Source organism: Cryptotermes secundus, unplaced genomic scaffold, assembly GCF_002891405.2.
Source record: "Cryptotermes secundus unplaced genomic scaffold, Csec_1.0 scaffold709, whole genome shotgun sequence".
Classification (NCBI taxonomy): Eukaryota; Metazoa; Arthropoda; class Insecta; order Blattodea; family Kalotermitidae; genus Cryptotermes; species Cryptotermes secundus.
The window spans coordinates 151,005-176,414 of record NW_019738358.1 but is presented as its reverse complement, the minus strand read 5'-3'; the positions used below and the strand labels follow the sequence as shown (position 1 = coordinate 176,414).

Sequence of the window (25,410 nt, the reverse complement as noted above, 5' to 3'; positions counted from 1 at the left end):
AAGTCACTGGATTTTTCAATTGACCTCATCCTTCCAGTCACACTGTGGCTCTGAGGTCGACTCGGCCTTGAACAGAAATGAGTACCAGGAATCTTACTCGGGGTAAAGAGCGGCCAGCATGTAAGGCTGACAACCTCATGGCCATCTGTGAGCTGATTGTGTAGAAAATGTAAACATCTCACAACCTTGTGGGCCTCCATGGCCTATTACAGGGATTGCTTTACATTTCTACCATTTCATCTCCTTTACAAATTTCTGTTTTTAATTTTATCCCTGCTTGTTTTGCTCCTTACTAGTTCTCTAAAATTTCATGTCTCTTGCTTGGAGTTTTGCTTTTGTTCTGTTTGAAAACTACAGTGTTACAGTATTGTAGTAAGATCCAGTGTATGTCATACCTTATGTAGGCAACCTTATGAATGAAAATTCCAGTGTAACTGTGTTAGCATTTTGGGCCGCACCATAGCTCAAGCAGTTAGTCACTGGCTTCCCACCGTGGTGGCCCTGGCCAGTTGGCGATGAAGCTGTGATTATGAGCGCTAATTGGATAGTGCTTGTGTTGGTGTCCATGCAAGCGATGTATAAATATTGCCTGTTTTCAGTGTGCTGCTGGAGTTGTCTGTTATGCACTGTGGGAGGTTTCCACAGTGGGAAAATGAGTACAGAGATATGTAAAGGAGAAGTGGAAACTGGACCATGAACAGGCCAGTGGGAAGTGGCATATGGAAATGTGACAGGGAAACAGGGCTGCTAGCTGGTCAATAGGATGTAACCTTTATGGTATGCATCCTGTTGTGTGTTATTTATAAATAATTATAGGATGTACCCGTAATAACCCTTACCATCTTCTTTTGGCCTGTTTGCAGCCCTACCTTTCTCTCTACCATCTCCGATCGACCCACTCGTGGTCCAGTTCCTTTCCTTCTTTCCCTATATCTGTACTGTCACTTTCTTATGCAGCTTACTCTTCTGGTATGCTGATGGAGGCAACAGGTTCATTTGAAATGTCATTAGCCTTCCACCACACTACATGGTATCAGGTCCCAAAAGACAGTGATTTTCATATTCATCACAAAGCAAACAAGCGATGCAGAAATGGGAAATATTTCACTAAGCATTTGGCCAGTATTGGACTGTACATTTCCATGTTTTGGATAGCAAGGAACTGGTATTGTACCTCAGTCATATAACATTAAACATTTAGACTTGCATGAAGCCACCACATGGGACATTAACATCTACTTTGTTTAGACTGTGGGTGTGACATTGGTGGTTCTGTCAACAACATCTGTGACAAGGAAACTGGGCAGTGCACTTGCCGACCAAGGATCACTGGACGGACATGCAAGGAGCCATTACAGGCACATTACTTCCCCACCCTCTATCAGTATCAGTATGAAGCTGAGAATGGGCGCACTCCTGCCGGTACTTCAGCACGATATGGGTTTGACGAACATGTCTTCAGAGGCTACTCCTGGAAAGGCTATGCAGTATTTTCCCAGCTTCAGGTAATCAGATCAGGTCATCGGTCTTTCCATTTCATCTTTCATAATCAGTGCCTGATGCTATGCCAACTGAGCTGATGCATTTAACTTCCAGACCACATGACCAGCCAAATGCTGGCACAGAGCTGAAGACCTTAGTTTGAAGACCAAGGATATGATAATGTGCAGCCTGGTCAGGGCTGTTGCTTACATCGGTGTGTAGTGGTAAATGAGTATGTAGCACAACTGAAACTATATTATATTTAAGCATCCTGTTGCACTCTACACGATAAATGATACAAACTCCGTCCTAAGTGCAAACAATATATATTTATATGTCTTTGATCTTGTTCTTTCTACACTATATGTTTCGGCCTCTATTGGCCATCATCAGGTGTATACTCTTAACGTCGCTGCCACACTGAACCCAGTCTAAAACTTAACATTTAAAAACACAATGTCACATTCTTCGTATTATCAACATCTACATCGTTGATATGTGTCTGGTATGTAGATTATGTTGCACACGTCAAACCCGATATTCTTGTAGTAGCACTCTAAAAATCTTTAGTTATGATGTTTTTAAAATCTTTTAAAATTTTTTCTAAATTTTAAATTTAAAATTTAAAATTCTTAGGGTTACTCGCCCTATGTCTAAGTGCTGGAGCGGCTAGTTCTTGTTTTCACACTGTACAGGTGTTATCTGTAATATACAAATATTCGTATTATTATTTTATGTACGTAATATTTTCTGTACGTAATATTTTCTTATGTGTGTATATTGTTATTTGTACTTACTTAATGTAGTCTTCTTGTGTGAATGCCGCTGCTTGTCTGTACTACGTGTGCTGTCTGCTGTATTGTGTGCTGTGTTTTATGTTAGTGAGTGTAGGGGGGATGGGTAGTGGGGAGAGAGAGGTACCGTTAGTCTGTGTAGATTTCGTGTATCGTTTGAAATATGGGATTGTGTGTTTCTATGTGTGTATCATTCATGTGTAAGCCTTTCTTACTTATTTTATATATATGGTATTTCTCTAATGTATTTAAATGTCTGCCCTTCTTTCCCGTTGTTCCCGTCCATTTTTGTGACAAGACAGCAACATATACTTAGTTTTCTTTGTGTTTACTTCTAGACCAACCTTCTTTCTTGTGTCAATTGAAGTTTGTGTGTTTCTCTTTATGGTATCTATATTATTAGCAAGTCCCACCCAGTTTACTGGACCTTCCTAATGGCATATTCTAAACCAAAGTTGAAAAGGAGTGGCAATAAAGCATCTCCTTGTTTTAGACCCTTCTGGATAGGAAATTTATCAGACAAACGTTTACCTATACGGACTTTACTGTTCGTTTCATTTAAACACATTTTAATCAGCCTAACTAGTTTCATGGGTATCCCAAACTCTGTCAGAATATTGTACAATACTTCCCTCGTAACTGAATCATAGACTTTCCTGAAGTCTATGAATAGCTGATGTACTGTCTCACTGTACTCCCATTTTTCTCCCTTCTATCACTTCAGTCTAAAAATTATGAGTTGTGCATATACTTAATTTATTTAGGCCTCTAACTGTTTAAAGAATGCCCACAGAATGAAATGCAAATGTTTGTATCTCTGAATTTAACTTTATGATTGTTACAGCAAGTGCCAGCTGAATACAGTGACAGATTTACATATCTGACAATTTTAATTGTTCTAGAATGAGATAATCCAGGATGTATACATCTCAAAGCCATCGTTATATCGCATGGTGCTACGCTATAAGAATCCAAGCCCGGAACCAATAGTGGGTGCCATCACCATCACACCTGACAATCCTAATGACATAGAACAGAACTTCTTGGTGCAGTTCAAACCATCCCGTGAGCCAGTCTTCACTACTGTGTCTGGTCCATCGGGCATCATCCCGTCTCCTCTTGTCATGAATCCTGGCCATTGGTCTGTCAGCATAAAAAATAAGAAGAGCTTATTTCTGGTAAGTACTGTAAGGCCCTCTTTGTCTTGTGATAATTGTAGCTATACACTTGGACTTCACTGGATTAGAAGTTAATGCAGATTGAACACAAAAGAAGGCTCTCATGCTAGGAATGTCCACCAAAAATTCAACAGGAAAATTTGACATAATCCATCTCTGGCTACAATTCAAGGAAGACATCTGGGTAGAATACGCACAACATCAATGATGTTGAAGACAACAGACTACAACAACAACAGTCTAGAGGCACCTTTCATTTGGCAAATGTCAACACTTTTCTACAACTGAAATATTCTTTATTTCTGCTATCTTTAGGTGCTATTGTAACTTACTGAGATTAGTTTTTCATGGAGGTGACATAGTGACAAGTGACAAATATTACAAAAACATTATGCTGCATAGAGTAACATATAAATTAGAAAAGGTACAGAAATAGACTGGAGCCAGGATAGCACAGTCAGTATACTGACTGGCTGCGAGCTGGATGAAGTAGGGGCTGGAGTTTGAGTCCTAGTGTGGTCAGGAATTTTCATTTCCCCACGTCGTCCATACTGGCTCTGGGGTGCACCCAGCCTCCTATCCAATTGGTACTGGGGGCTCTTACCCTAGCGGTAAAGTGGCCAGGGCGGGAAGCAGACCACTCATCTCCAACTAGTGCTGAGGTAAAGAAAACATGGCTCTATACATCCACTCCCCCATCCGCCTTCATGGCATAGTGCTTAATTATTTGAATATGGCCAACTTCACTTTCACCATTATAGAAATAGACTAACCTTTCATTGCAATGGATGCAAAATTTTGTCACACAAGGAAACATACTTTGATATATTGATAGAACTGTCCCATCAAATATAGTGAGTGCTGTGACATAGGTTTTTCGTTATGAGAAACCATGCAGTGAAAATTGTATAGTAATTATTTGTGTTAATTTATGTCTACTTCTCTTATTCAGAAACTAATATATTGTTCTTAGTGGTATATTCAGCCCTTCATAAACTTTGTTTCAGTAAATGAAAAAGTGGCAGTGTGATTAATTTTCAGTACTATATCCATTAATAATTATAACATTGCTGCATATGTTGAAAATGCATAAAGTGGAAAAAATGCTGGATAAACACTGAGCATGGTGGAGGTGGGATAGAAACTAACATGTCAGAATAAATATGTTGGGGCAGCTCAGTCAGGAAAACTGTTTGAATAACTCAGTGGGTAAGTGCAGTGGCTTCTGCCTTTGCCATAAACTGGACATTGATGTTTCTTTTGATACTGAAATAAAATTGTGGGTATGGAAAATATGTATAACAAGCCAAACAAAAGCAAAACTCGGTAATTTTAGTCTGGAAGCGAACTATACTGACTGAGCGACTGCCGCTTGTCGGTGAAGTTTAGTGCCAACTTTTGCAGATAGAGGGTGTCATGTGGTCAGCACAACAATCCCTACGGCCGTTAATTTCAGTTTTCGAGACCAAAGCCACTATTTCGTTGAAATAGCTCCTCAATTATCATAACGAGGCTGAGTGGACCCTGTTCCATACCCACTACTTCTCAGAAAAAATCTGGTAGCGCCGGAAATCGAACCCAGACCTCTGGATCTGTAGCTAGGAACGCTGACCACTAGACCATAGATGCGGTTTATATATAGCAAGAGTCAAGTTTATTGCTCTGATGTACAGATTCTTATGAACTGGTGAATACTGGCTGATTGTAGCTAATTGTGTGTGCAGGATTATTTTGTGCTTCTGCCAGCTGCTTTCTACGAGGCAACATTATTAGTAGACCAAGTCTACACTCCATGTGAAGTTGGCAATAGAGAACTCTGTCGCCATTTCAGCTATCCGAATTTGACACAGTTTGACATGGTGCGTGGTGGGGGAGGGTATCGCGTTGTGAATGAGGAACGGAAACCACTGGATGTGTACTTCAGAGATGAGCAGGTAACTTAAAGTCTTTCGTTTCACTTTCATGCTAAACGTACAAAAAGTACTTCACTTATTGCAGATGGTGCCTATCTCATTAGCATGAGGCCCGTTGAAGTGTCATTGGGAAGTTCTTAAAAACAATATCTGTCCAAAGTACCCAAACTTCAGTAACTTGACTGGAAAGCAGTGAAATTTGTAATATGATAATAACCTGACAAAATAACAGGATGCACTAAGCTGTGCTGCTCTCTAGAGAAAATATTTAACTTAAAAAAATAGCTAACCTTCCTTTTTCTTCAACTGGTAGCAGAACATCACAATGGCCATGTACTAGTTCAGCATTAACTTTAAATGGCAGAAATACATTTCTTTCAATCAAAGCTTGACCAGTTGTAACCGTCAGGAGTCATTGATTTGACCCTCAGGTACCAAAGAGAATGGAATAAGATGTTTTATAAATTTCTGTAATAGCTATTACTTCAGAATTATCACCATACACTTAATTTTCCACATGTACATTGTGTAACTTTCCCTTGTATTAATACACAGCTGTACATTATTCTCAGTGGTCTGAAATGAAGAAATGGGCAGGAATTTTATCACATATTATTTATTATATCATAGTATTTATTTGTGTAGAAATAATTTCTTTAAATAAGTTTATAGATAAATTGTTTTATCATAATATGCACTAAGCCTGGTAAAAAATTAACAATTTCTTGATGTAATTTTGGATAACTTCAGTTCATGAAGCTTTCAATATAGAGTAAGAGAAGATATCCCCTCATAGATCATTAAACAAGGACGTCACTATATGAATTTTCTAAAATTTCTGTAGAAACTTATGTACAATTTGAAATTCCATTGCTCATTATGATTGCAGCATCTGCGAGAACTGAACACCAATGACCTCCCTTTGCTGAACAAAGATCAACCTGAGATTTACCTTGACTTGCGAGTTTCCAAACCAGGGCGCCATGTTCTTCTCATCAACTACCTGACACCTGTTAATAACCGTTCAACCACTACAGTGCATATAGAAACGAGGACACAGCGGGGCAGAGATAAGGGGCGGGCAACCCTGTATGCTTGCCCTTACACATCTCTCTGTAGACAGGCAGTGACGGACAGGCAGGGACGCATTGCTGTGTTCAAGTTTGACAGCAACTTTATCAATCCAGTGCTCAAGGTAAGTGCAGATCATTGCTTACGTGTTCAGGTCTTCACAGAAGTGAGTGTTCAGATTGTGTTCTTCTGGGCATGAATCCGTGCAGTATTATATGTGGATACTGATGTTTTGGCGCAACTTCCTGCCTCCATCATCAGGGGCAGAGTGAGTAGAGTGAGCAAGTGAACATGTTGCAGGTTACGCTGTTACTCATATCTGAAGGTTTGGAAGAGAAGATGGAATAAGGTTAATAAAACAGTTTTTTTCTCACAATTTAATGTAATTTCTGTAACTTAACTATTCTTGTCCCTAATAAGGGTATTTTTTTCTTGCAGTTCCTTTTCACCTTTCCTATTGGCTCAGTCTGCAATCAGTTCCTCTCTCGTGCAGGTTTAGTCCATAATTTGTGGTGGCCTCGACCAGGCTCCACCCTGTCCCACCTTCCTCTGGAACAGAGTAATTATATTTCTTGCAACCTGCTGGTATAACTTGATCACATCTTTGCTCATCCCATTTTAACCCTAAAGATGAAGGCAGTGTGTCCCTCTGAAATATTGGTATCTACCAACAAGACTGTATAGTGACACAGTCCAGAAGATCACAATCAATAGAGAACATCTGGTTTTTCATCAGGTTAGAAATATTTGCCCTTAAGGTGAAATTATGCATGAAGGCAAAAGGAAGGCAGATTTGTCCCCATGCTTAACTAAGCATCACACCTTAAAGATGTAAGGGGAAGTGGAAGTATGGCATCACCATTATTCACAATGTCACCAGGTTGAGGTGAGTTGCCAGCTTCATGCCCCTGCTGCTTTACCTCCATGGAAAGAGTGCCCCCCTCCAATACCTATTTGATAGGCTGGGTGTGCCCCAGAGCTGGTCCAACTGCTATGAAGAGGGGAGAAATCTTTCTCCTGCTGGGAGTTGAACCCTAACTATCCAACCCATTGTCTGTCACTATGACAACTGAGCTATCCTGGCTTGCTTTCCAAAAATGATTAATGTGAAAATAATTGATAATGTAATCAGGATATAATAATACTGCAGTACCCCTCACGTAGGAGGGTGGGGGGACCCTAGAGCATGTCTGGATGACATGGAGGAAAGAAAAATCTTACCCCTACGAGGACTTGAAGTCTGACCTTTCAGCCTGTAGCCAGTCGCTATGCTGACTGCACTATCCTGGCTCAAGTATTTCTCTCATAGGATTAGAAATATAGTAGAAATTTCTGCACCTCTAACTGCTACAAAAGAATGGGGATAGCAGTAGTAGGTGTTGAGATCTGCAGAATACACTAATTTTATATTGAATTTTCTGCTTAACTTAACTGGATTTTGAAAGGAAACTTCATTTCTTAATATATCCAGATAATCAAGCCCTGAGTCTATGGGAAAGCTCTACTCCTATTAAGTCCTCAAAATGAGCTGACATGGATCAGTTCTCACTAGTGGCTATAGGAGCAAGGTTTGATTCCTGGGTAAGGCAGGGATGTCTCTTCTGCACAGCTTCCAGACCTCCTCTGGGGCTAGTCAGCCTCCTGTGAAATGTGTAATTGGAATTCTCTTCCTGTTTTGAGTATGAAATTCCATCTGGTGTAGAGGTTTAAACATGTGGACCTGTATCTCCTTGCCCTCTGTACGTCATCATGAACCAGTGCTTAAGTACAGAGCCATTTCACTTTATTTTGCTTACTTAATTAAATTTTTGAAAGAAAATCAGTGAATTCAAAGAGCAAACTGCCTACAGTATGATACGTCATCAGAGGCTTGGCCCTATTTTTAAATGTGTTTGTGGTTTTGAAGGTACACTTTTTTCTAAAACTAATAGAATGACTATGAATAGAATAAATAGAATGACTTATGCATTTCCTGTCTCTGTCTATGATTTCCACAAAATGCCCTTCCATTGATCCACTCTTATATTATATTCTGGCTCTGTGCAGATTAATAATTATTATATATCTCACAGAATTTTTCCTACATTTTAGACTGCTTTCATTCTTATTGTTGTCATGTTTCCAGGGAGAGAACAATTCCAATGTGGGCATCGAATCGTTGGTGGCAATCCCATACGATCAGTGGTCTCTTGACTACCAACAACCAAAGCCTGCCTGCATAAGAAAGGATGGAAAGTGCATCCAGGCTTTATTCTTGACACCTCCTGACTCCAAGAAGGTTCAGATAACTATTTATTTCTTGTTTGAAATTTGATGATCTCCTGATGATGAGTTTTAAAGCTATGGTTTTCTGGGATATGACACCATACAGTTTAGTAGGTAGTTACAAATGTTTCAGGGGAATGTACTTTTCCATCTTCAGGGTAGAGAGGAAGATTAAAGGAGTGTGTTCTCCTGAAATGTTGGTACCTACCCACTAGACTACACAGCGTTAATCTAGAAGACCACAGCATGAATAGTGAAATCTTAGTTAGTTAGTTAGTTATTTAGAGAGGGTGGGTTTCCCATGCACCGCGACCAGTTTGATCTATTGTGCTTCCCTCTATGATATTCTACCAGTCTCTTTACCCTACCGATAAATGGTGCGTACCATCAGTCCCACCGAGCAAGCTAGTTCGGCCACTTGCTTAGCGGTGTCTATAATGCTTCCCCCATCTATCAGAGGCCTTAGGCTATTGTTGGGCGGGAAACGTCCTGGAATCTGGCTCAGGGATCCCCTTTGGGGATATGAGGTTCTTTTACGTGCCGTAAAGTTACGACACGGGACACACAGCTTAAAGTCCCTCCCGGAGGACTTGTTCCCTGAATTTTTCCGCCCTTAAAAATTCGACGACCTCCGCCGGGTATTTGAACCCGCGTACCACGAGTCATGAGGTGGGAATGTTACCTCTAGTCTACGGAGGCCGCTTAGTGAAATCTTAATGTATTATCATGTGTTAGTGACTAGACATGCGCTTTGGATTGCTAATTGGATTTATTGCACTCTTAGAACTTGTAGCTGTGATTCATTTTCGTAAATGTATCAAGGTTGCTGACACCCCAGCTGAGGTGAAATAATATGCAACAGAAATTTTATAAAGGATTTTATCTCGTTTTACTTAAGAAGACTACAGTGTTTGATTTTAACATGAATTAAAACAGTGTAGCAGTTTTTAACACAGTTTTAATATAATATCTGTAACATAAAAGCACCTGAAGATGGCTGAGGCTGAAACATGTAGTGTTGAAGTGTAGAATGTAAAAAGTGTTGCAATTTTGACAGAAGCTAAACAATGGATGCTAATTCAAATAGTTTGCTTTTGATAAGTGTTTGCAGTAATTTGACAGTTATCATAGTCAATGCCTCCTTTATGTTGCAGGTAGAGTTTGAGTACGCCAATGAACTGCGGTTGGCCAAAGTCCTACCAGGAGTGTATGACAATAACACAGGTCTTGTCTACCTCGACCATAGAGACTCCATGATTGATGTCAGTGGGAAGGTGCCTCACCCTGGGCAGTATGTGTTTGTTGTACACTATTACCAGCCAGACCACCCAGGTGAGCCATGAGATGAACATAGGCTCTGCATTTATAGTGTACGAGAAGAAATTATTTCTCTGTGCACATCAGAGTATATCGTCCTTTCTTGTCTAACAGCGTATGAATATCCTGCAATACACAATTGGAATGTAATTTTTCTCTTAAATCTGAGTTTCATTATACATTCACTTTATTATGTTAGAGAATATGCTTACATTATAATATTATACTTGAGCATCCCGTTGCACTGATATCTCACTCACTGATTCACCTCGATATTTAATGCGAAATAAAACTGTTCACAGCCTCTCTTCAATTTAGTGGACATATTCCCAACTAGTGAGAACATACATGTGAAAGGGGCACAAACATGGATGCCACAAAAGGAAAATAACGCAGAATGAAGAATGAGTTTTATTCTCAGACAACTGCATTTTAGTGTGGACAGTGATATGCAACAGCATGTAAATATATTGACGTATGATCTAGTGCAGTGCGACAGTTTCAAAAAGCAAACAGTTACCTGACGTTGGCCAAATAAGGCTGAAACATGCAGCCATTGAGGGGATTTTAACCCTTTGGCGCGGTCATTTAAATTCCGCGGCCGCGTCTCCGGCGGTAATATATTCAGCCGGCCATTTAAATTTTGCTCGAAAATGATTTATTCATCATTGTTCTTAAATTCTATGAGATAGGAACATGAAACTTTCACTAAAATGATCTTAAAAGGTGGTTTTATAACTTTGCTTTATAATATGTGCGCCCGGTATCTCGGCAATGGAAGCAGTTCGTTTAGAATTTGAGCAGTGTATCGTACGCCTTGAAGCATGAAACTTTCACTAAAATGATCTTAAAAGATTGTTTTATAACTTTGCCTTATAATATGAGCGCCCGGTATCTCGGTGGTGGTTCAGAATTTGAGCGGAGTGTTGCACGCATTGAAGCATTCTACTATACACAGCGCTGACTCACATCACCATACCAGTACTGCGTATCTCTCATTTGGCTCTTTTTTCCGTAAACAAAACATCTTCTGTGTGGCCTTGCCTACTTCCCCGTGGGGGAAATATAAGAAGAAATGTCTCTCCGTGAGTCGTATCGCTAGGCAGATTAGCTGCAGTAAATTCAACCTTTATGTTATCATAACAAGTGTTGGTGCTTCTGCGTTTCATTTTCCATCCATTTTGGCGGCATAAGACGTCGTAGGGGTGACCACAGAATTCATGAAGTTATTCTAAGAACTGGCTGGTATGTAGTGAACGAAAGCAGAGCTTAGCTGGCTCAAAAAAATATTTATGGTCATCCCTCGAAACGACCACCAAGGTCAATACGATAAAATGGAGTCAACTGGAGCGATAATACATGAAGGAATGAGTTCTTTTCCCTCCCCCACACACATCCGTATCGTCTCAGGGGGTGACCACAGTGTTCTGCCTTAATTCGTGACGTTTTTCTAAGAACTGGGTGCTATATACTGTGCAAAATCAATCGATCATGCAAGAATAAATTTTTAGACATCCCTATTCTAAGAATTCCAATTGAGTGTGTTAGTGTGGCCAGCTCAGGGCAATATGATATTATAAACACAGCACATATCACGTCTCTGCTGTTTATAACTTCATAGGAAAGAAAACACGCCATCCATTACAGTTGGACCGACTAAACCTCTCCCAAGAGCAACAGGAACTTTGCTGCAAGACAGGCATATGTAACGATGAATTAGCGCAGCTGAACTCGTGTGTCATTAAATACGGTACTCCTGACAACAGGCCAGTGAAAAATCTAACAATCTACAGCAAATCCATCAATTATTATGGGCGTTATAACATAGGTGTGCAGCTGGACGAAACATACACGTCGAACCCCCCCAGACGATTTAAATACCTGACGAAACATACACGTCAAACCACGCTGAACGGTTAATGTTACTTTAGATTAAAGAGAGATTGTGAACAGTTTAAAGTTGCATTAAACATGGAGGTGAATGAGTGAGTGACACATAAATAATACACAGCAGTTCCTATATTGGTCAGAACTGGAGTGTAGATTTGTGGGAGCTGTAAAACCACATTTCTGAGTGTGAACAGTGAGAAGAACAGTATATCTTTACATTTACATTCATGTAGCTGTAGCTAATCATGGTTTGTAGTAAGGTATTTATAACACTGGCATGTGTTCCAGAGTTTGACCTGGAAGTGCTGGTGCATAATGGTCAGTTCTATGAAGCTAAACTACCTGTTCAGCACTGCCCCTCCAATTCTGGGTGCCGCTCAATTGTTAAGCAGGCTGATGGCGACTCTTACTTTCAGCTGACAGAGAACTTCGTTTTCACACTGAAGGTTTGCTGATGAATGTGTGGAAATGCTTAAATGTGTATGAAGGAGAATAATATAGTTTCTTCTCCTTCTCATGTCATTTCCATATATGTAAATCAAATGAAAAATCTTCGGTCTCCTCTCTTCCCACAGTCTTTCCCCACACTTTGTTTTATACACATTATATATATGGGAAAATAATGTGACCATGCAAAAAATGAGTTTCAAAATTTTGATGGATTTACATTTTTTTGAGCTCCTGAATACAAAAACAATGCTTTTTCTTATGGATATGTGCCCTACTAGTGCCTGAAGGGTTGGATGTATTTTCAACTCTTTTTTTTTTTCTCTCTCTTTCTGGTGTCACCCAGTAACTGGCTAAACCTTCTTGTCCTGGGTCATGCATTATGTCTCATTATTCTAATTCCTCTCCCAGTATCCTTCTTCCATCCATTATTTCTATTTGGCCGGAACACTGTAATAGTCCCTTTTCTGGCTCTGATAACAAATTTTCAGTTCTAGCCAATTTGTAAATTTGATTTCTAATTGTTTGAAATTTTTTGAGAAAATTGATGGAAAGTCAAGGAGGGGTATAATTAGAAATGAAATTTGTGAATGAGATTGTTAGATGAAAAAGAGAGTGGAGAGTTTTTATCTATGAACTCATATAAAATAGAAATGATGCTAGACAAGTAAGAAGACAAGGATTTATCTGAAGGATGCTGTCTTGCGGGACATGGCATCATGTAGAGCTTGTGTGAACCGATGTTTTGGAAGATGAAGGCGATACATTTCTCTGAAACATCAGTTCACACAAGTTCTTCGTACCTCAAATCTGAAATCTGATTTCAGTGTTGAGTGTTACTTCTATGCTATTCAATTCTTGATTTGTTATTCCATTTTTCTTCATTCTTAGTATATTTATTATAGAGTAGTATTTTTCTAGAATGTATTCATGCTCTTACCCATTCAATATGAGAAACTCTTTAAAGTGGAGATGCAGGATACAATTGTTATTTGGATGGAATGTTTTTACAGGAGGCAAGTCACAAGGGTGTATGGCTGGACTATGTGTTGGTGATCCCAGCTGAACAGTATTCTGAAAATGTACTGTCTGAGGAGCCTGTGGATAATACAGGAGCATTCATCAAAGATTGTGGCCATAATCACTTCTTCATGGATAATTATACAGAAGGTAGGGTATTAGGAGTCTCATAGCCAATCATGATATAAATTTTTTAGTTGAGCCTGGTTTACTGCTCTATAACTGCAGCATTCAGCTGTATGAGTCACATTATCAAATGAAACAGAAGCATAATTAGCCTAATATGCAGCCATACACACAAATTTTGCCCTACAGTTTTGGACTGTCACATTCTTGCTCTCTGGAAACAATTTTGTATGTATGAACGCATCTATTAAAATCTATCTGTAGGGCTTTAATTGCAGTTTCTACCCTCACTTCTACACACGTGCATGCACACATACACATAATTCTTTTTTGTGCTTTTCTAAAGGATTCAAAATTGCATTTTTCCTTTTCACATAACCAAGCTTAATATGACCTGGCAATTAGATTTGCTGATTAATAATGTTTTTTTAGTATACACCACATTGCAACAAATAGCACATAACCCAAATTCATAATTTATTTACTGACAAGAAAACTGTGTCAGGTGTTTGTTTGTGGCTAGAGACTTTGATCCAAATTAAGTCTGCAGATTTTTAGATGGTATTTACTCACTAACACAAGGTTTTAATTGTAGTGTATTAAATTTTCTGTAATAACCTATAGCTTCTTGCTGCATTTTGGTGGTTGGTGACAATTTCGGTCTGTTGCAGTCTTTAGCCGAAGACTCCTTCACTATGGGTCAGGCCCATAGACATAACCAAGTGTGTATGGTCTGCTAATAAATAATCTAAAATTTGACAACCATCTGTGAATTTACACCATTTTGAGAAGTGCCAGCAAAAATTGTAATGAATTAGTGTTACAATATCTAGAAATTTTCAAAATGTTGATTTGATTTAAGTTTTAAAGTTTTACAGTTGATTCACTTAGTAATGTGCATGGTGGAGATGAACACATTTGCTGCAGTGGTTCTGTGTCCTCTGTGTTGTACCATGGTTTGCATGATCTCTTGAATTGTCCCTTCTCTGTGTGGTCTCCATATTGATTGGAGTTGGTCCAGTTGTTATTTCCACTGTTGACTTGGTGGGTTTACTATCCTTGTGTGTGTATACTGTTTCGATTTTGTGTGGTATTTATGTCATCATTGTGAATGTTGTTGGATGGTAGGCCTCTGTGAAAAATAATATGACATGACCGAAGAAGCCAGCCATTACTTGGGGACAGCTTGATAAACATGAATCTGCAAGAATGGATACAAACACAACAATAGAAGACCTGTTGGAAGCAGTTTTCTCCATGTGGTTCATGCTGAGGCCTTATAATGAAGATACTGGACAGTTAGTTGGCTAGTTCTGTTTTAGAGTCAACAGTTGAGAACCAGTTGTGAGATGGTAGCCAGCCATTAATGATGTAAGCACAAGAGAAGAAGAAGCTCCACTGTTGGGACCTGTAACTGAGGAATATATAGAGAATATTGTAACAGACTGAAACTCAACATGTGATATAATGATTTTTTAAGTGTATAAATTAGTGACTGTGTTATAGTTACCTGTAGTTACTACTTGTAGTTATAAGAGTCCAATAAATCCATCTATCAATCCAAACTCTGGGTCTGCTCACAAACATATGACAGTAAACTTACTTTGCTATGGCACACCTTGAATATGATTGGCATATTGCCAGCAGTTCTTTGAATCTTCCAAAGTAGAATGCTGTAAACTTAAAATCATGCTAATTTCTACTGTCAGGACTTAAATTTTTTTTTTATTTCTTTGTGAATTTACAAACTACTCACTACAGTAAGGAGCAATAAGTAAATTGGTTAAAAGTAGGAATGTGAGTAGAGAATCAACCAGCGTCAATGCTCTTAAGCACAATTGATGCTAGAATTTATTGCTTAACCTAATCTTTTCGGAAGGTTGGATGGCCACTGTCTCTTCAGTCTCCATGCAACGTTGGGAGGGTTTCTTATTTCTTCAATTAATCTGTTGTCATGTCCTTGTAGCCGTTGTTTGTAGAGTAGAGCTAATCTTTGTATCTCGTCTGTTACATATGGGACTTGCAGGTCGTTGTGGAGCGTCCGATTGGAGGCGTACCAGGGTGCGTTGGTGATTGTTCGTAGAACTCTGGACTGTAGCCTTTGGATGATTTGTGTATTTGATGGCTTTGCACAGCCCCACAGTTGAACTCCATATGTCCATATAGGTTTAATTATGCGTTTGTACAATATCAGTTTGTTCTTTAAGGATAATAACTTAAAAAATGAAGCATAAATTTGGGCAAGACATAAATTTGATGGAAGATAAAAATTGTTATATTTTAATGTTTTGGCTGGAGCCAAATTAAAAGTGCATAAAATTGTGAAACACAAAAAATGCATGATTGAATTCTCCCTGTAATATGGATAACACAATCAGCTATGGTGCAGTTCTGATTAATTTCCAGTTCATGTTGTTACTTTTCAGGTTTCTGCAATGATGCTGTGTTCTCCCTGACTGCGGACTACAATAATGGAGCTTTGCCATGCCATTGTGATTTTGATGGATCACTCAGTTTCGAGTGTGAAAAGTTCGGTGGCCAGTGTCCATGCAAGCCAAATGTTATTGGGCGACGTTGTGAAGCCTGTCGTACTGGATTCTATGGTTTTCCTGACTGTAAACCATGTGACTGTCCTTCAACTGCTCTTTGTGAAACTTATACAGGTAAAGTTTGAGGAGAAATTATTGTAACTTCTGATTGTAGTGAAAAATAATGTCGCTGTGAGCTTGTCTTGTTGACATGAAATCTCGTTACTCTACTTCAGGTGCTTGTCTTGTTGACATGAAATCTTGTTAATCCACTTCAGGTGCTTGTCTCGTTGACATGAAACATTGTTAATCTATTTCAGGTGCTTGTCTTGTTGACATGAAATCTTGTTAATCTACTTCAAGTAACTTTCATTGTTTCTCTAGCTGAGGAATTCCACAGATTCATTTAGCTGTATAATTTGAAGACTGAAGTGTAGAGTATTTATTTATTTGTTAGTAGTCTATTTGATAGTCCTTTCTGTAATTCTAATAATATTGCATTGAATGATTGGATGATAGTGATTAACCCTTTAAAGCCCAGTGGTACCACATGTTTTAACATACCACAACTTTGGATTCTTCCCAAAGACTGTATTTGTGTGTTTCATGTGGTTCTCACAATAAACTGCAACCATTTTCCTAAACAGCATTAACTGGCTGGTCTTTGTAGCAGAGACGTGATGTGTTTCCTGTGAAGTACAAACTGCATTTTATATATTATTCAGGTGAAATTCAGCCCTTAAAGGATTAATGAAGTTACTGCAATGTGTCAAGATGTGATTGTGGCCTCATTTAATCTACTATTCTAGCCTATGCCTGGAGGGACTAACAAGACTGTGGAAAACCTCAGTGGGGACAGACAGTGTCCTGGCCAATATTTTATTCTGACACCACCAAAATAACAAGTCATTACATCTTGAGCCAACTTGCTCAATGAAGTGTAGAAAAGTATCCAGTGAATACATAGAACTGTTTGTATTTGCACAATCAACAGCTTTCTAACAATATTTTACAGAAACATATCCTGCCTTTTCTTAACATCCTGTTGTTTGTAAATATATGATCAGTTGGTGACAACAGAAATGTCCTTCTTAACACTGTTATATGAAGTAACTAGTATCACCACAGTTACTTGTGCAAAGATCAAAATCCGTGCCTATAAATATAATTCTTCACACAATTTGATGAAGCTATGGAGGTCGGCCAAGGCCCAAATTGGGGCTGTAGTGCCAAAAGGAGGGGAAAATATTGATGAGGACTTGAGAGAATTGATTATCTTCACCATCTATGGCATGTTCTCAATTTATTTTGATACTTGTACATTTTCACACAATATTAATAATCTGTAGCATCTGCTATCCCCCAATTGTGAGAAGGCAGCAATTAACGGCCCCAGTGGGCTTAGGCCTATGTCCATGAACTTTTCCGTTCACTTCGGTTTTTCTAGATCTTACACATTCAGTAGGACTCCTTGGGCGGGTGATCAGCTCGCCGCAAGGCCTCTACCTGTACACAAACACAAAAATATCGTACACACACAAACTGAACATCCAAGCCCTGAGTGGGATTCGAACCCATGATCCCGGTTTCCAAGCAAGCGAAGGCAGTACATGCCTTAGACTGCTCAGCTACTGTGACCGGCCCATCCACACATACAGTGGGAAAATATCAGCATAATTGTTGGATGCTTGCCATTACCATTGGTACACAGAGGCTCAATATATTATTAAATAAACAACAAAAATGCCAAGGTTGATCATTTCTACACACCCCTTGCTTCTTCGTCTCTTCTCTGGATGATAGTACAGTGGCACAGTTAATGAAATGCTGATACTAATTTAAAAAACTGCAGAAACCTCATATAGCCAAGGTTGCTTCAAGGGGAATATTGGGGATTACATATTTATAAGTGCTGATATTTAAAAGAATAAGTAATCCATTACCATAAGCGGCCTCCGTAGTCTAGAGGTAACGTTCCCACCTCATGATGCGTGGTACGTGGGTTCAAACCCGGCGGAGGTCGTGGAATTTTTAAGGGCGGAAAAATTCAGGGAACAAGTCCTCTGGGAGGGACTTTAAGCCGTGGATCCCGTGTCGTAGCTTTACGGCACGTAAAAGAACCTCATATCTCCAAAGGAGGTCACTGAGCCAAATTCAAGGACGTTTCCCGCCCAACATTAGTCTCTAACGCCTCTGATAGATGGGGGAAGCATTATAGATACCACCAAGCCAGTAGAGGCTGAACTCACTGGCTCAGTCGGGACTAATGGCACGCACCAATATCGGTAGGGTATAGAGACTGGTAGAATATCATAGAGGGAAGCACAATGGACCAATACTGGTCTCAGTGCATGGGGAAACCCACCCTCTCCAATAACTAACTAATCCATTACCATTTTCTATGGGGAGCCGGGATAGCTCAGTTGATATAGTGATGGGCTACTGGATGGATGGGATTTGATTCCCAGTAGGGGCAAGAGATTTTTCTGTATTCCACAGCATCCAGATCAAATCTGGAGCCCACCCAGACTCCTATATGGTAGGCACTGTGGCCTCTTTCCCCAGGCGTAAAGTAGCTGGGGAGTGAAACTGATGACTTACTTCCATCTAGTGATGAGGTCAAGAATGGTGGAGCTGTACCTCCTCTCCCTCATGTGTCTTCATGCCATAATGTTTAATTAATTAAGCACAGGGACAACTTTGCCGTGTATTACCATTCTCTGTGATATCTAGTTTAGTGCTGATTGCTTTTTTCTTCGCCTATAGTGATAAAGAGTTTTAATTATTGATAACAGGCGAGTGCATCTGTCCAGTGCGGGTAACGGGTGAGAAGTGTGATCAGTGCATTGCCTACACTTATGGATTTGACCCAATCATTGGTTGTGAAGAGTGCAACTGTGAACCTTTAGGTGTGGTGCACGGGAACCTGCAGTGTGATCTTTCCAATGGCAGCTGCGAGTAAGTTCACTCTTATTTATTGCGGCATGATGTTTTCTTTATTTAATATATAGAATGTTTACAATACACGTAGTAAAGAATAACAGCGGCATGCACACAGGAAGACTACACAGGATAACACCTGTACAGTGTGGTAACAAGAACTAGCCGCTGCAGCACTTTAGACATAGGGCGAGTAACCCTAACAATTTTAAATTTAAAATTTAGAGAAAAAATTTTAAAGGATTTTAAAATTAGAACTAAAGATTTTATAGTGCTACTACAGATACGTCAAAATTAACGTGTGTAAAATAATCTACATCCAGACAGATATCAACGAAGTAGATGTTGATAACAACATAAATGTTAAATTTTGGGCTGAGTGCAGTGTGACAGCAACGTGAGTGTTATACACCTGATGATGGCCGTCTGAGGCCGAAACATGTAGTGTAGGTGAACAAGATCAAGGACACATAATATATTGTTTGCACTTGGGACGGAATTTGTATCATTATATCATTTATCGTATAGAATGTTTTTTATCATCACATATAACAAAATACAGATATCAAATTGTGAAAAGAATATTATGGATTGGAGTATCCCCAAAGAACGCAAATCAGCAGTCTGTAGAGTATGTTTTAAACTGACACTGACATATAACATAGGCCTTACAGAGAGAAGCAAAGCTCAATTCCAACAATGAATATGACATTTCTGAGAGATAGTTGGGGGTAAATAAGAAGGGGTGGAATTAGAAATGAAATTTTAGAAGAGAAATTGGACTTAAATTTTTATTGGCAGAGGAAGAAGAGAGATGGCTTGGATGTCTAAGAAGAAAGGTTAGAACGAGGATACTGAGAAGGGCATTAGAATTAAAATTTATAGGAAATAAATCTGTGGGACATTCCAGATGAAGGTACTGGAAAACAACCAAAAAGGTGGGAATGAGAAAGCAACAAATTGAAACTGAAAAGGCTGTATGAAGAAATGAGACTTGACCCATATGAATCTATGCTTGTGGGTTAACCACTCCAGCTAATCAACAACTTTTGTGGTTTTCATGATCTTACAGACTAAGGTTAAGGATTTTTATTACTATGTCTTCATTCCACATGATTTTTTGTGAATTTCTGTTGAAAGATGTTCTGCTCTAAAGTCTAGCATGATCATTTATGTATCCAGATGCAAACCAAATGTGGTGGGGAGGACATGTGACCGCTGTGTGGCAGGACATCATAGCTTTCCATATTGCCAGCAGTGTGATTGTGACCTCAGGGGAACCACACTTGACATTTGTGACCAGGTTTGTGACTTGTATTAATGTTTGGTAAAATGTGGGAATTATAATAGCATTTGCATATGAGAAAATGCCCCACAAGCAGTAATTAATTATATGAACATAGTTTAATTCCTAAAAATTTTCAGTTAGTAAATAATGCAAAAGTGGTTCAATTTGTTTGTTTGTTTTTTTGCCATGCTGCCGTACCAGTTTGTGCAACATGACCCGTTTACATTTACTCTGGATACTTGCCTTTAAACTCCCACAGTGAAAGAGATCTGCTTGTTGTTAATCAATTAGCATGGCATTTCCCTCAATAGATGGCATCAAAAGTGACATAATGATGTCTAAAGAAATGACAGGCTTTCATATAATTTATACTTATAGTCATTCAGTGTTGTTTAGGGAAGTATTATGACTTTGTGTGTAACCTGCGTTCACTTCAGTAGTTCTCTGGTGAGGGTTGGCAGTCCAGGTTTAAAATAGACTCATTCTAGACAATGTCCATCATCTTAAATTTCAAATACAGTGTTTTGGAAAGAGGATCTGTTTTTGTCATCAGTTTCTGTTTACTTGGACCCATTTAAAGGAACTAGTTCTGATCACTGGACATCTTTCTGATGTCCCTGCTGAATAGGAATCTTTCCTCCCTTGCAGCTGATAACAGAATCAACTCCAGTTTCTGAAACAGTTTGAAATCCTCAAGATGGTGGATGTTGTCCAGAATAATAGTTGTATTTAATGCCAAAGAGAACAGAAAGGCAGAAATGGATGAATACAAATAATCTGTTGCTAACCTGCCTGTGATGAAAAATATGGGTTTGTGTTACAGCAAAACAATACAGGTGTTTCTGCCTGCACAAGGTATACATGCTGTAAGAATTCTACCATACATGAGGAGTACAGTTTTCCAGGCTGTAATGCCATATACAGTAGCTCAGAAAAAGTGCACCGACATTTTGGATGAATGGTGGTGAAGTTCATTTGAACTGCATGGTGTTACAACCTAGAAGATTGTTCTCTTCATAGTTCCTACTGTGAGAACCTCAAATCTAATATATATATCATATATTGAAAGACAAATGAGCAAGAGGTGCTTGGTTAATTTGCATAGCCAACTAGTGAGTTAGTCAGAAAAAATGGACAGTGAGTGAACAAGTGACTGAGCAACACTAGTCAGTAGTCTGTGATCAGCCAGTCATACAGTGAGTGACTCAGTTAAGCTTCTGCATGAAGAATGTTATCTTCTGGGATATAACATCATGTAATCCAGTTGGCTACACAGCATCACATCCTGGTGAACTTCTGCTGGACTATATGGCATCAAATCCCAGAAGACAGTACTATTCATAGTTACCACTGTGATAACCTCCAAGCTTTTACATACTTATCCTGTTTTGACAACTCATTTCTCCCAAATGAAATTTGAGATGGATAGAGTATGCTAAAATAATTTTGGCGGGTGGTGACTGGTGATTTATGTAATCCCTGCAGTTCATATATCATTATTCTTCTTTAATGAGAAATGTTTTCTATAAATAAGAGATCTGAGGTTCTCATTACAGGATAATTAAAATCATGGTGTACTGGGGTGTGGCATTTTGTAGTTTGTCAGATAGGTGCAAGTGTTTTTTGACAGCTGTGCTGTCTCCATCTGCTGAAGATAGAGACAGCAGATTCCCCCAGTGCATATTAAGAGTATGGTCTTCAGGGATGTAATGCCATATAGTTTGATAGGTTCCAAAATTTTGGGGGAACCTGCTCTGCCTTCAGGCTACAGGTTGCTTTGAAACTCTTTACATGTATCAGTCAGATTATGTGGCATCAGATTACCAAAGGCAGAAATCTTAATATCCCAAGAAACCTTTTCATTTATTTTAATTACTTATTTGCATAGCTTGTCACTAATCTGAGCATGTAATTAAAATTCCAGTACCAATTTTATGTCCATTTGACTTTCAGTTCACTGCAGAATGTTACTGCAAGGCTAATGTGGAGGGACAGGCATGTGACTTATGTAAGGAAGGAACATTCAACATCCAACTGGAGAACCCTGATGGTTGCACCAAGTGCTTCTGTTCAGGCAAGACAACACGCTGCTCCAGCTCACAGCTGTACAGGGCCCAGGTACTGTGTCCTCGTACCTCTGCATATCGATGTGTCCGTACATAGTGACTGTGACAAATCTTGAAGCTTAGAGGATACTGTGTTTACTCATGTAATGTATGCATTTGTTTGCCCCCAGAAAACATGTCCAAAAATTATATTACAGAAAATAAGCACCTTCATGTATGGAGGGTAGCTGTAAATTATTAAATAAGCAGTCACATACAACTGACAAAGCATAGTCTTCTAGTTTGCTAATTGGTTGAGAGTTTAACAACTCCTCACCATAAAAATCAGCATATTACAAAATGATACGCAGGGACTCAGACACAGACTGAAGATATTGAAGTGGCATGTAGTACACATGAGAGAAAATTGCATAAAAATTTCGGATGGTAAAACTTGAAGGAAAGAGACCACTTCAAGACCTAGACATACATGAGAGGATAGTGTCAAAACAGATCTTATAGAAATAGAATGGGAGAGTAGACGGGATTCTTCTATCTGAGGATAAGACGTAGCAGCAGGCTCCTGTGAACTTGGGGGCAGAATTTCTTGCTACCTGAAGCAAAATTTCATAATAGCTGAGATAGAGTTTCATGCTGCTTCAGGCAGAATTTTTCATTACCTTCTGTGGCATTGAGACTTGTGGTGACTGTTGAGAACACAGTGCTGGGCTCAGGTGTCTGACCCGGTCTGACCCTCCTTGCATTTCCACTTGATACTAACCCCCTGCCCCATGCCATGCCATTTTGCAGGTGCAGGATATGCGAGACTGGAGTCTGGCAGTTGCAGACGTAGAAAAGACGGTGAACATTGAGAATCTGATTACTGAGCCTGAACAACTTGATTCAGGCCACAGCATTGGGGTGGACCTGACATCTGATGACACACATCAGAAAGTTGTGTACTTCTCAGCATCACCAGCGTACCTTGGCAACAAACTGGTAGCATATGGAGGAGCTCTCAACTACACCATCTTCTACACAACTGGACTCTTTGGTACATTGTGTCTTTATATCTTGAGCAGGAGTTCCTTTCCTCTTGGAGGTGTAATTCATACACACCAAGGGCATAAGATGAGTGCATAGCATAGACATGCCTATGTTTGAAGAGTTCCATCTTCCAGGATATAATGCTGTGTAGTCTATTGAATGTGGACCCACATTTCGAAACAGCATATCGCTTTCATCTTCAGGGTTGAAGGGTAAGCAAAAAAGTACCCAGCCAGAGCTCAGCTTGCCCTCCTGTTTCTTGCTTGGCTTACTCTTCGATTCTGAAGGTGGAGGTGACATGCTCTTCTTTAACATTGGGTTGTCCCCAAACTAAATGGCAGTACAGTTCAGGAGATTTTGTTCTTCATGACTGTGTCTGTTACTTTGCATATTTTATGTTACAAACCGTAGATTGGAGTTCATTAAAATTTGATATCTGAGTTTACACCGAACATTAACAAGCAAAAGATTACTTATCTTCTGGGATGTGACACCATGTAGTATGGTAGGGAGGTACTGATATTTTGGAGGAATTTGCTGCCTCATCATTTACTCTGAAAATGTCTTCCAAAATGTTAGTACCTTTTCAGCAGACTACAAAGTAATGCATTTCAGAAGGCAGTAATCTTCATATTCACTGATAAGAGAACACCATGTTGTACAGCAAATTTACCTGTGGCATACTGTAAAGCCTACTGTACAATAAACTTATGTTGAAATTACCAATTTTCTCATAAATGACTCATCAAAAATATTTATGCATAATAACAGATTGTAGAACTCAGTAAGATTTACATCTTTTACTTGAAACCTTTTTCAGTATTGTGAATACTTATTTAATAGATGGCAATGTAATTTTCCTTAATAACGTTGCAACAGTACATTTGTATGTGCAGCATAACAGGACTGACTGTCGGCCTTCACCTTTTATCTTTGTGTTGAAAAAAATATGTTTTTAGGTGGACAGGAACCCACTGCCTCCAAAATATTGTTACCCATTACCAAACTATATGGCATCACATTCCAGAATATGATCACTTACATATTCCCTGCCATGAGCGGCAGAAACCTTGCATAACAAAACAAACAAAAAACAAAAAAACTCCGTGGTTCTAGTCTGCAAGTGCACTATACTGACCGAGTGACTGCCGCTTGTCGGTGAAATTAGTGCCAGCTTTAGCAGATAGAGGGTGGTGCGTGGTCAGTGCAATGAATCCCCACGGCCGTTAATTTCAGTTTTCTAGACCAGAGCTGTAATTTCCTTGAAGTAGCTCCTCAGCTATCCTCATGAGGCTGAGTGAACCCTGTTTGAGCTCCACTACTTCTCAGAAAATCTGGTAGTGCTGGGAATCGAACCTGGACCTCTAGATCTGTAGCCAGGAACTGTGACCACTAGACCACAGAGGCAGTCAACCTTGCATAGAATGTTTTTATTTTAATTTTAGCAGTAATTTTTTGCCTGATTAAATAAGAATTCCAAATTTAAATTTACTATTAAAATGCCATAAATTTTTCATTGATTTCTAAGTCTTAAATAGTAATCTGAACTCTGTACAGAAATTATAGCCATTTTAGTATTTAGAATTATGATTACATTTGAAATCAGACAGTTTTGAATATTTTGTCTTTCAGTGACAAATGAGATCATTAACTGAAAAGGCACAAAGATAATATCTGATAAACAGTGTTGTGAATGGTAAATTTATGAGGAGTGACCATTCAAAGCCATTCAAACATTATTAACTTCTCTTTTACAGGAGGTGCTTTGAGTCGACCCGATGTGATGCTGTACAGTGGTGACCTCTACTTGTTGCACTTTGCGCTGGAGCAGCCAGCTGCCACAACTAGATATGCAGCATCAGTCGACATTGTGGAGACCAATTTTGTGCTTCCAACAGGATTCCCAGCCACTCGAGAACAGCTGATGCAAGTTCTGCAGAGACTGCAGGCAATCTACATCAGAGCCACTTACTGGGAGGGAAGTATCACTTCGAGGTGAGTTTCTTGTGAACATTGCTCCGACTTTGATCCCAGAAACTCTGCTGCTAGTTTACCTCCC

At 39.3% G+C, this 25,410-nt stretch overlaps 1 protein-coding gene across 1 annotated transcript in view; it reads left to right on the top strand.

Annotated features, from left to right (window-relative positions):
* The window catches only part of LOC111870868 (laminin subunit alpha), a 116,919-nt gene that overhangs the window by 39,799 nt on the left and 51,710 nt on the right, over positions 1-25,410 (top strand). Inside the window, exons 14-27 of the mRNA XM_023863471.2 lie at positions 1,249-1,505; positions 3,179-3,454; positions 5,179-5,388; positions 6,257-6,562; positions 8,564-8,716; positions 9,858-10,035; positions 12,199-12,356; positions 13,371-13,527; positions 15,930-16,166; positions 18,827-18,989; positions 20,154-20,274; positions 22,213-22,377; positions 23,115-23,358; positions 25,109-25,346. Coding sequence (XP_023719239.1) covers positions 1,249-1,505; positions 3,179-3,454; positions 5,179-5,388; positions 6,257-6,562; positions 8,564-8,716; positions 9,858-10,035; positions 12,199-12,356; positions 13,371-13,527; positions 15,930-16,166; positions 18,827-18,989; positions 20,154-20,274; positions 22,213-22,377; positions 23,115-23,358; positions 25,109-25,346 — 2,863 coding nt within the window. The remainder of the gene's footprint in view (positions 1-1,248; positions 1,506-3,178; positions 3,455-5,178; positions 5,389-6,256; positions 6,563-8,563; positions 8,717-9,857; positions 10,036-12,198; positions 12,357-13,370; positions 13,528-15,929; positions 16,167-18,826; positions 18,990-20,153; positions 20,275-22,212; positions 22,378-23,114; positions 23,359-25,108; positions 25,347-25,410) is intronic.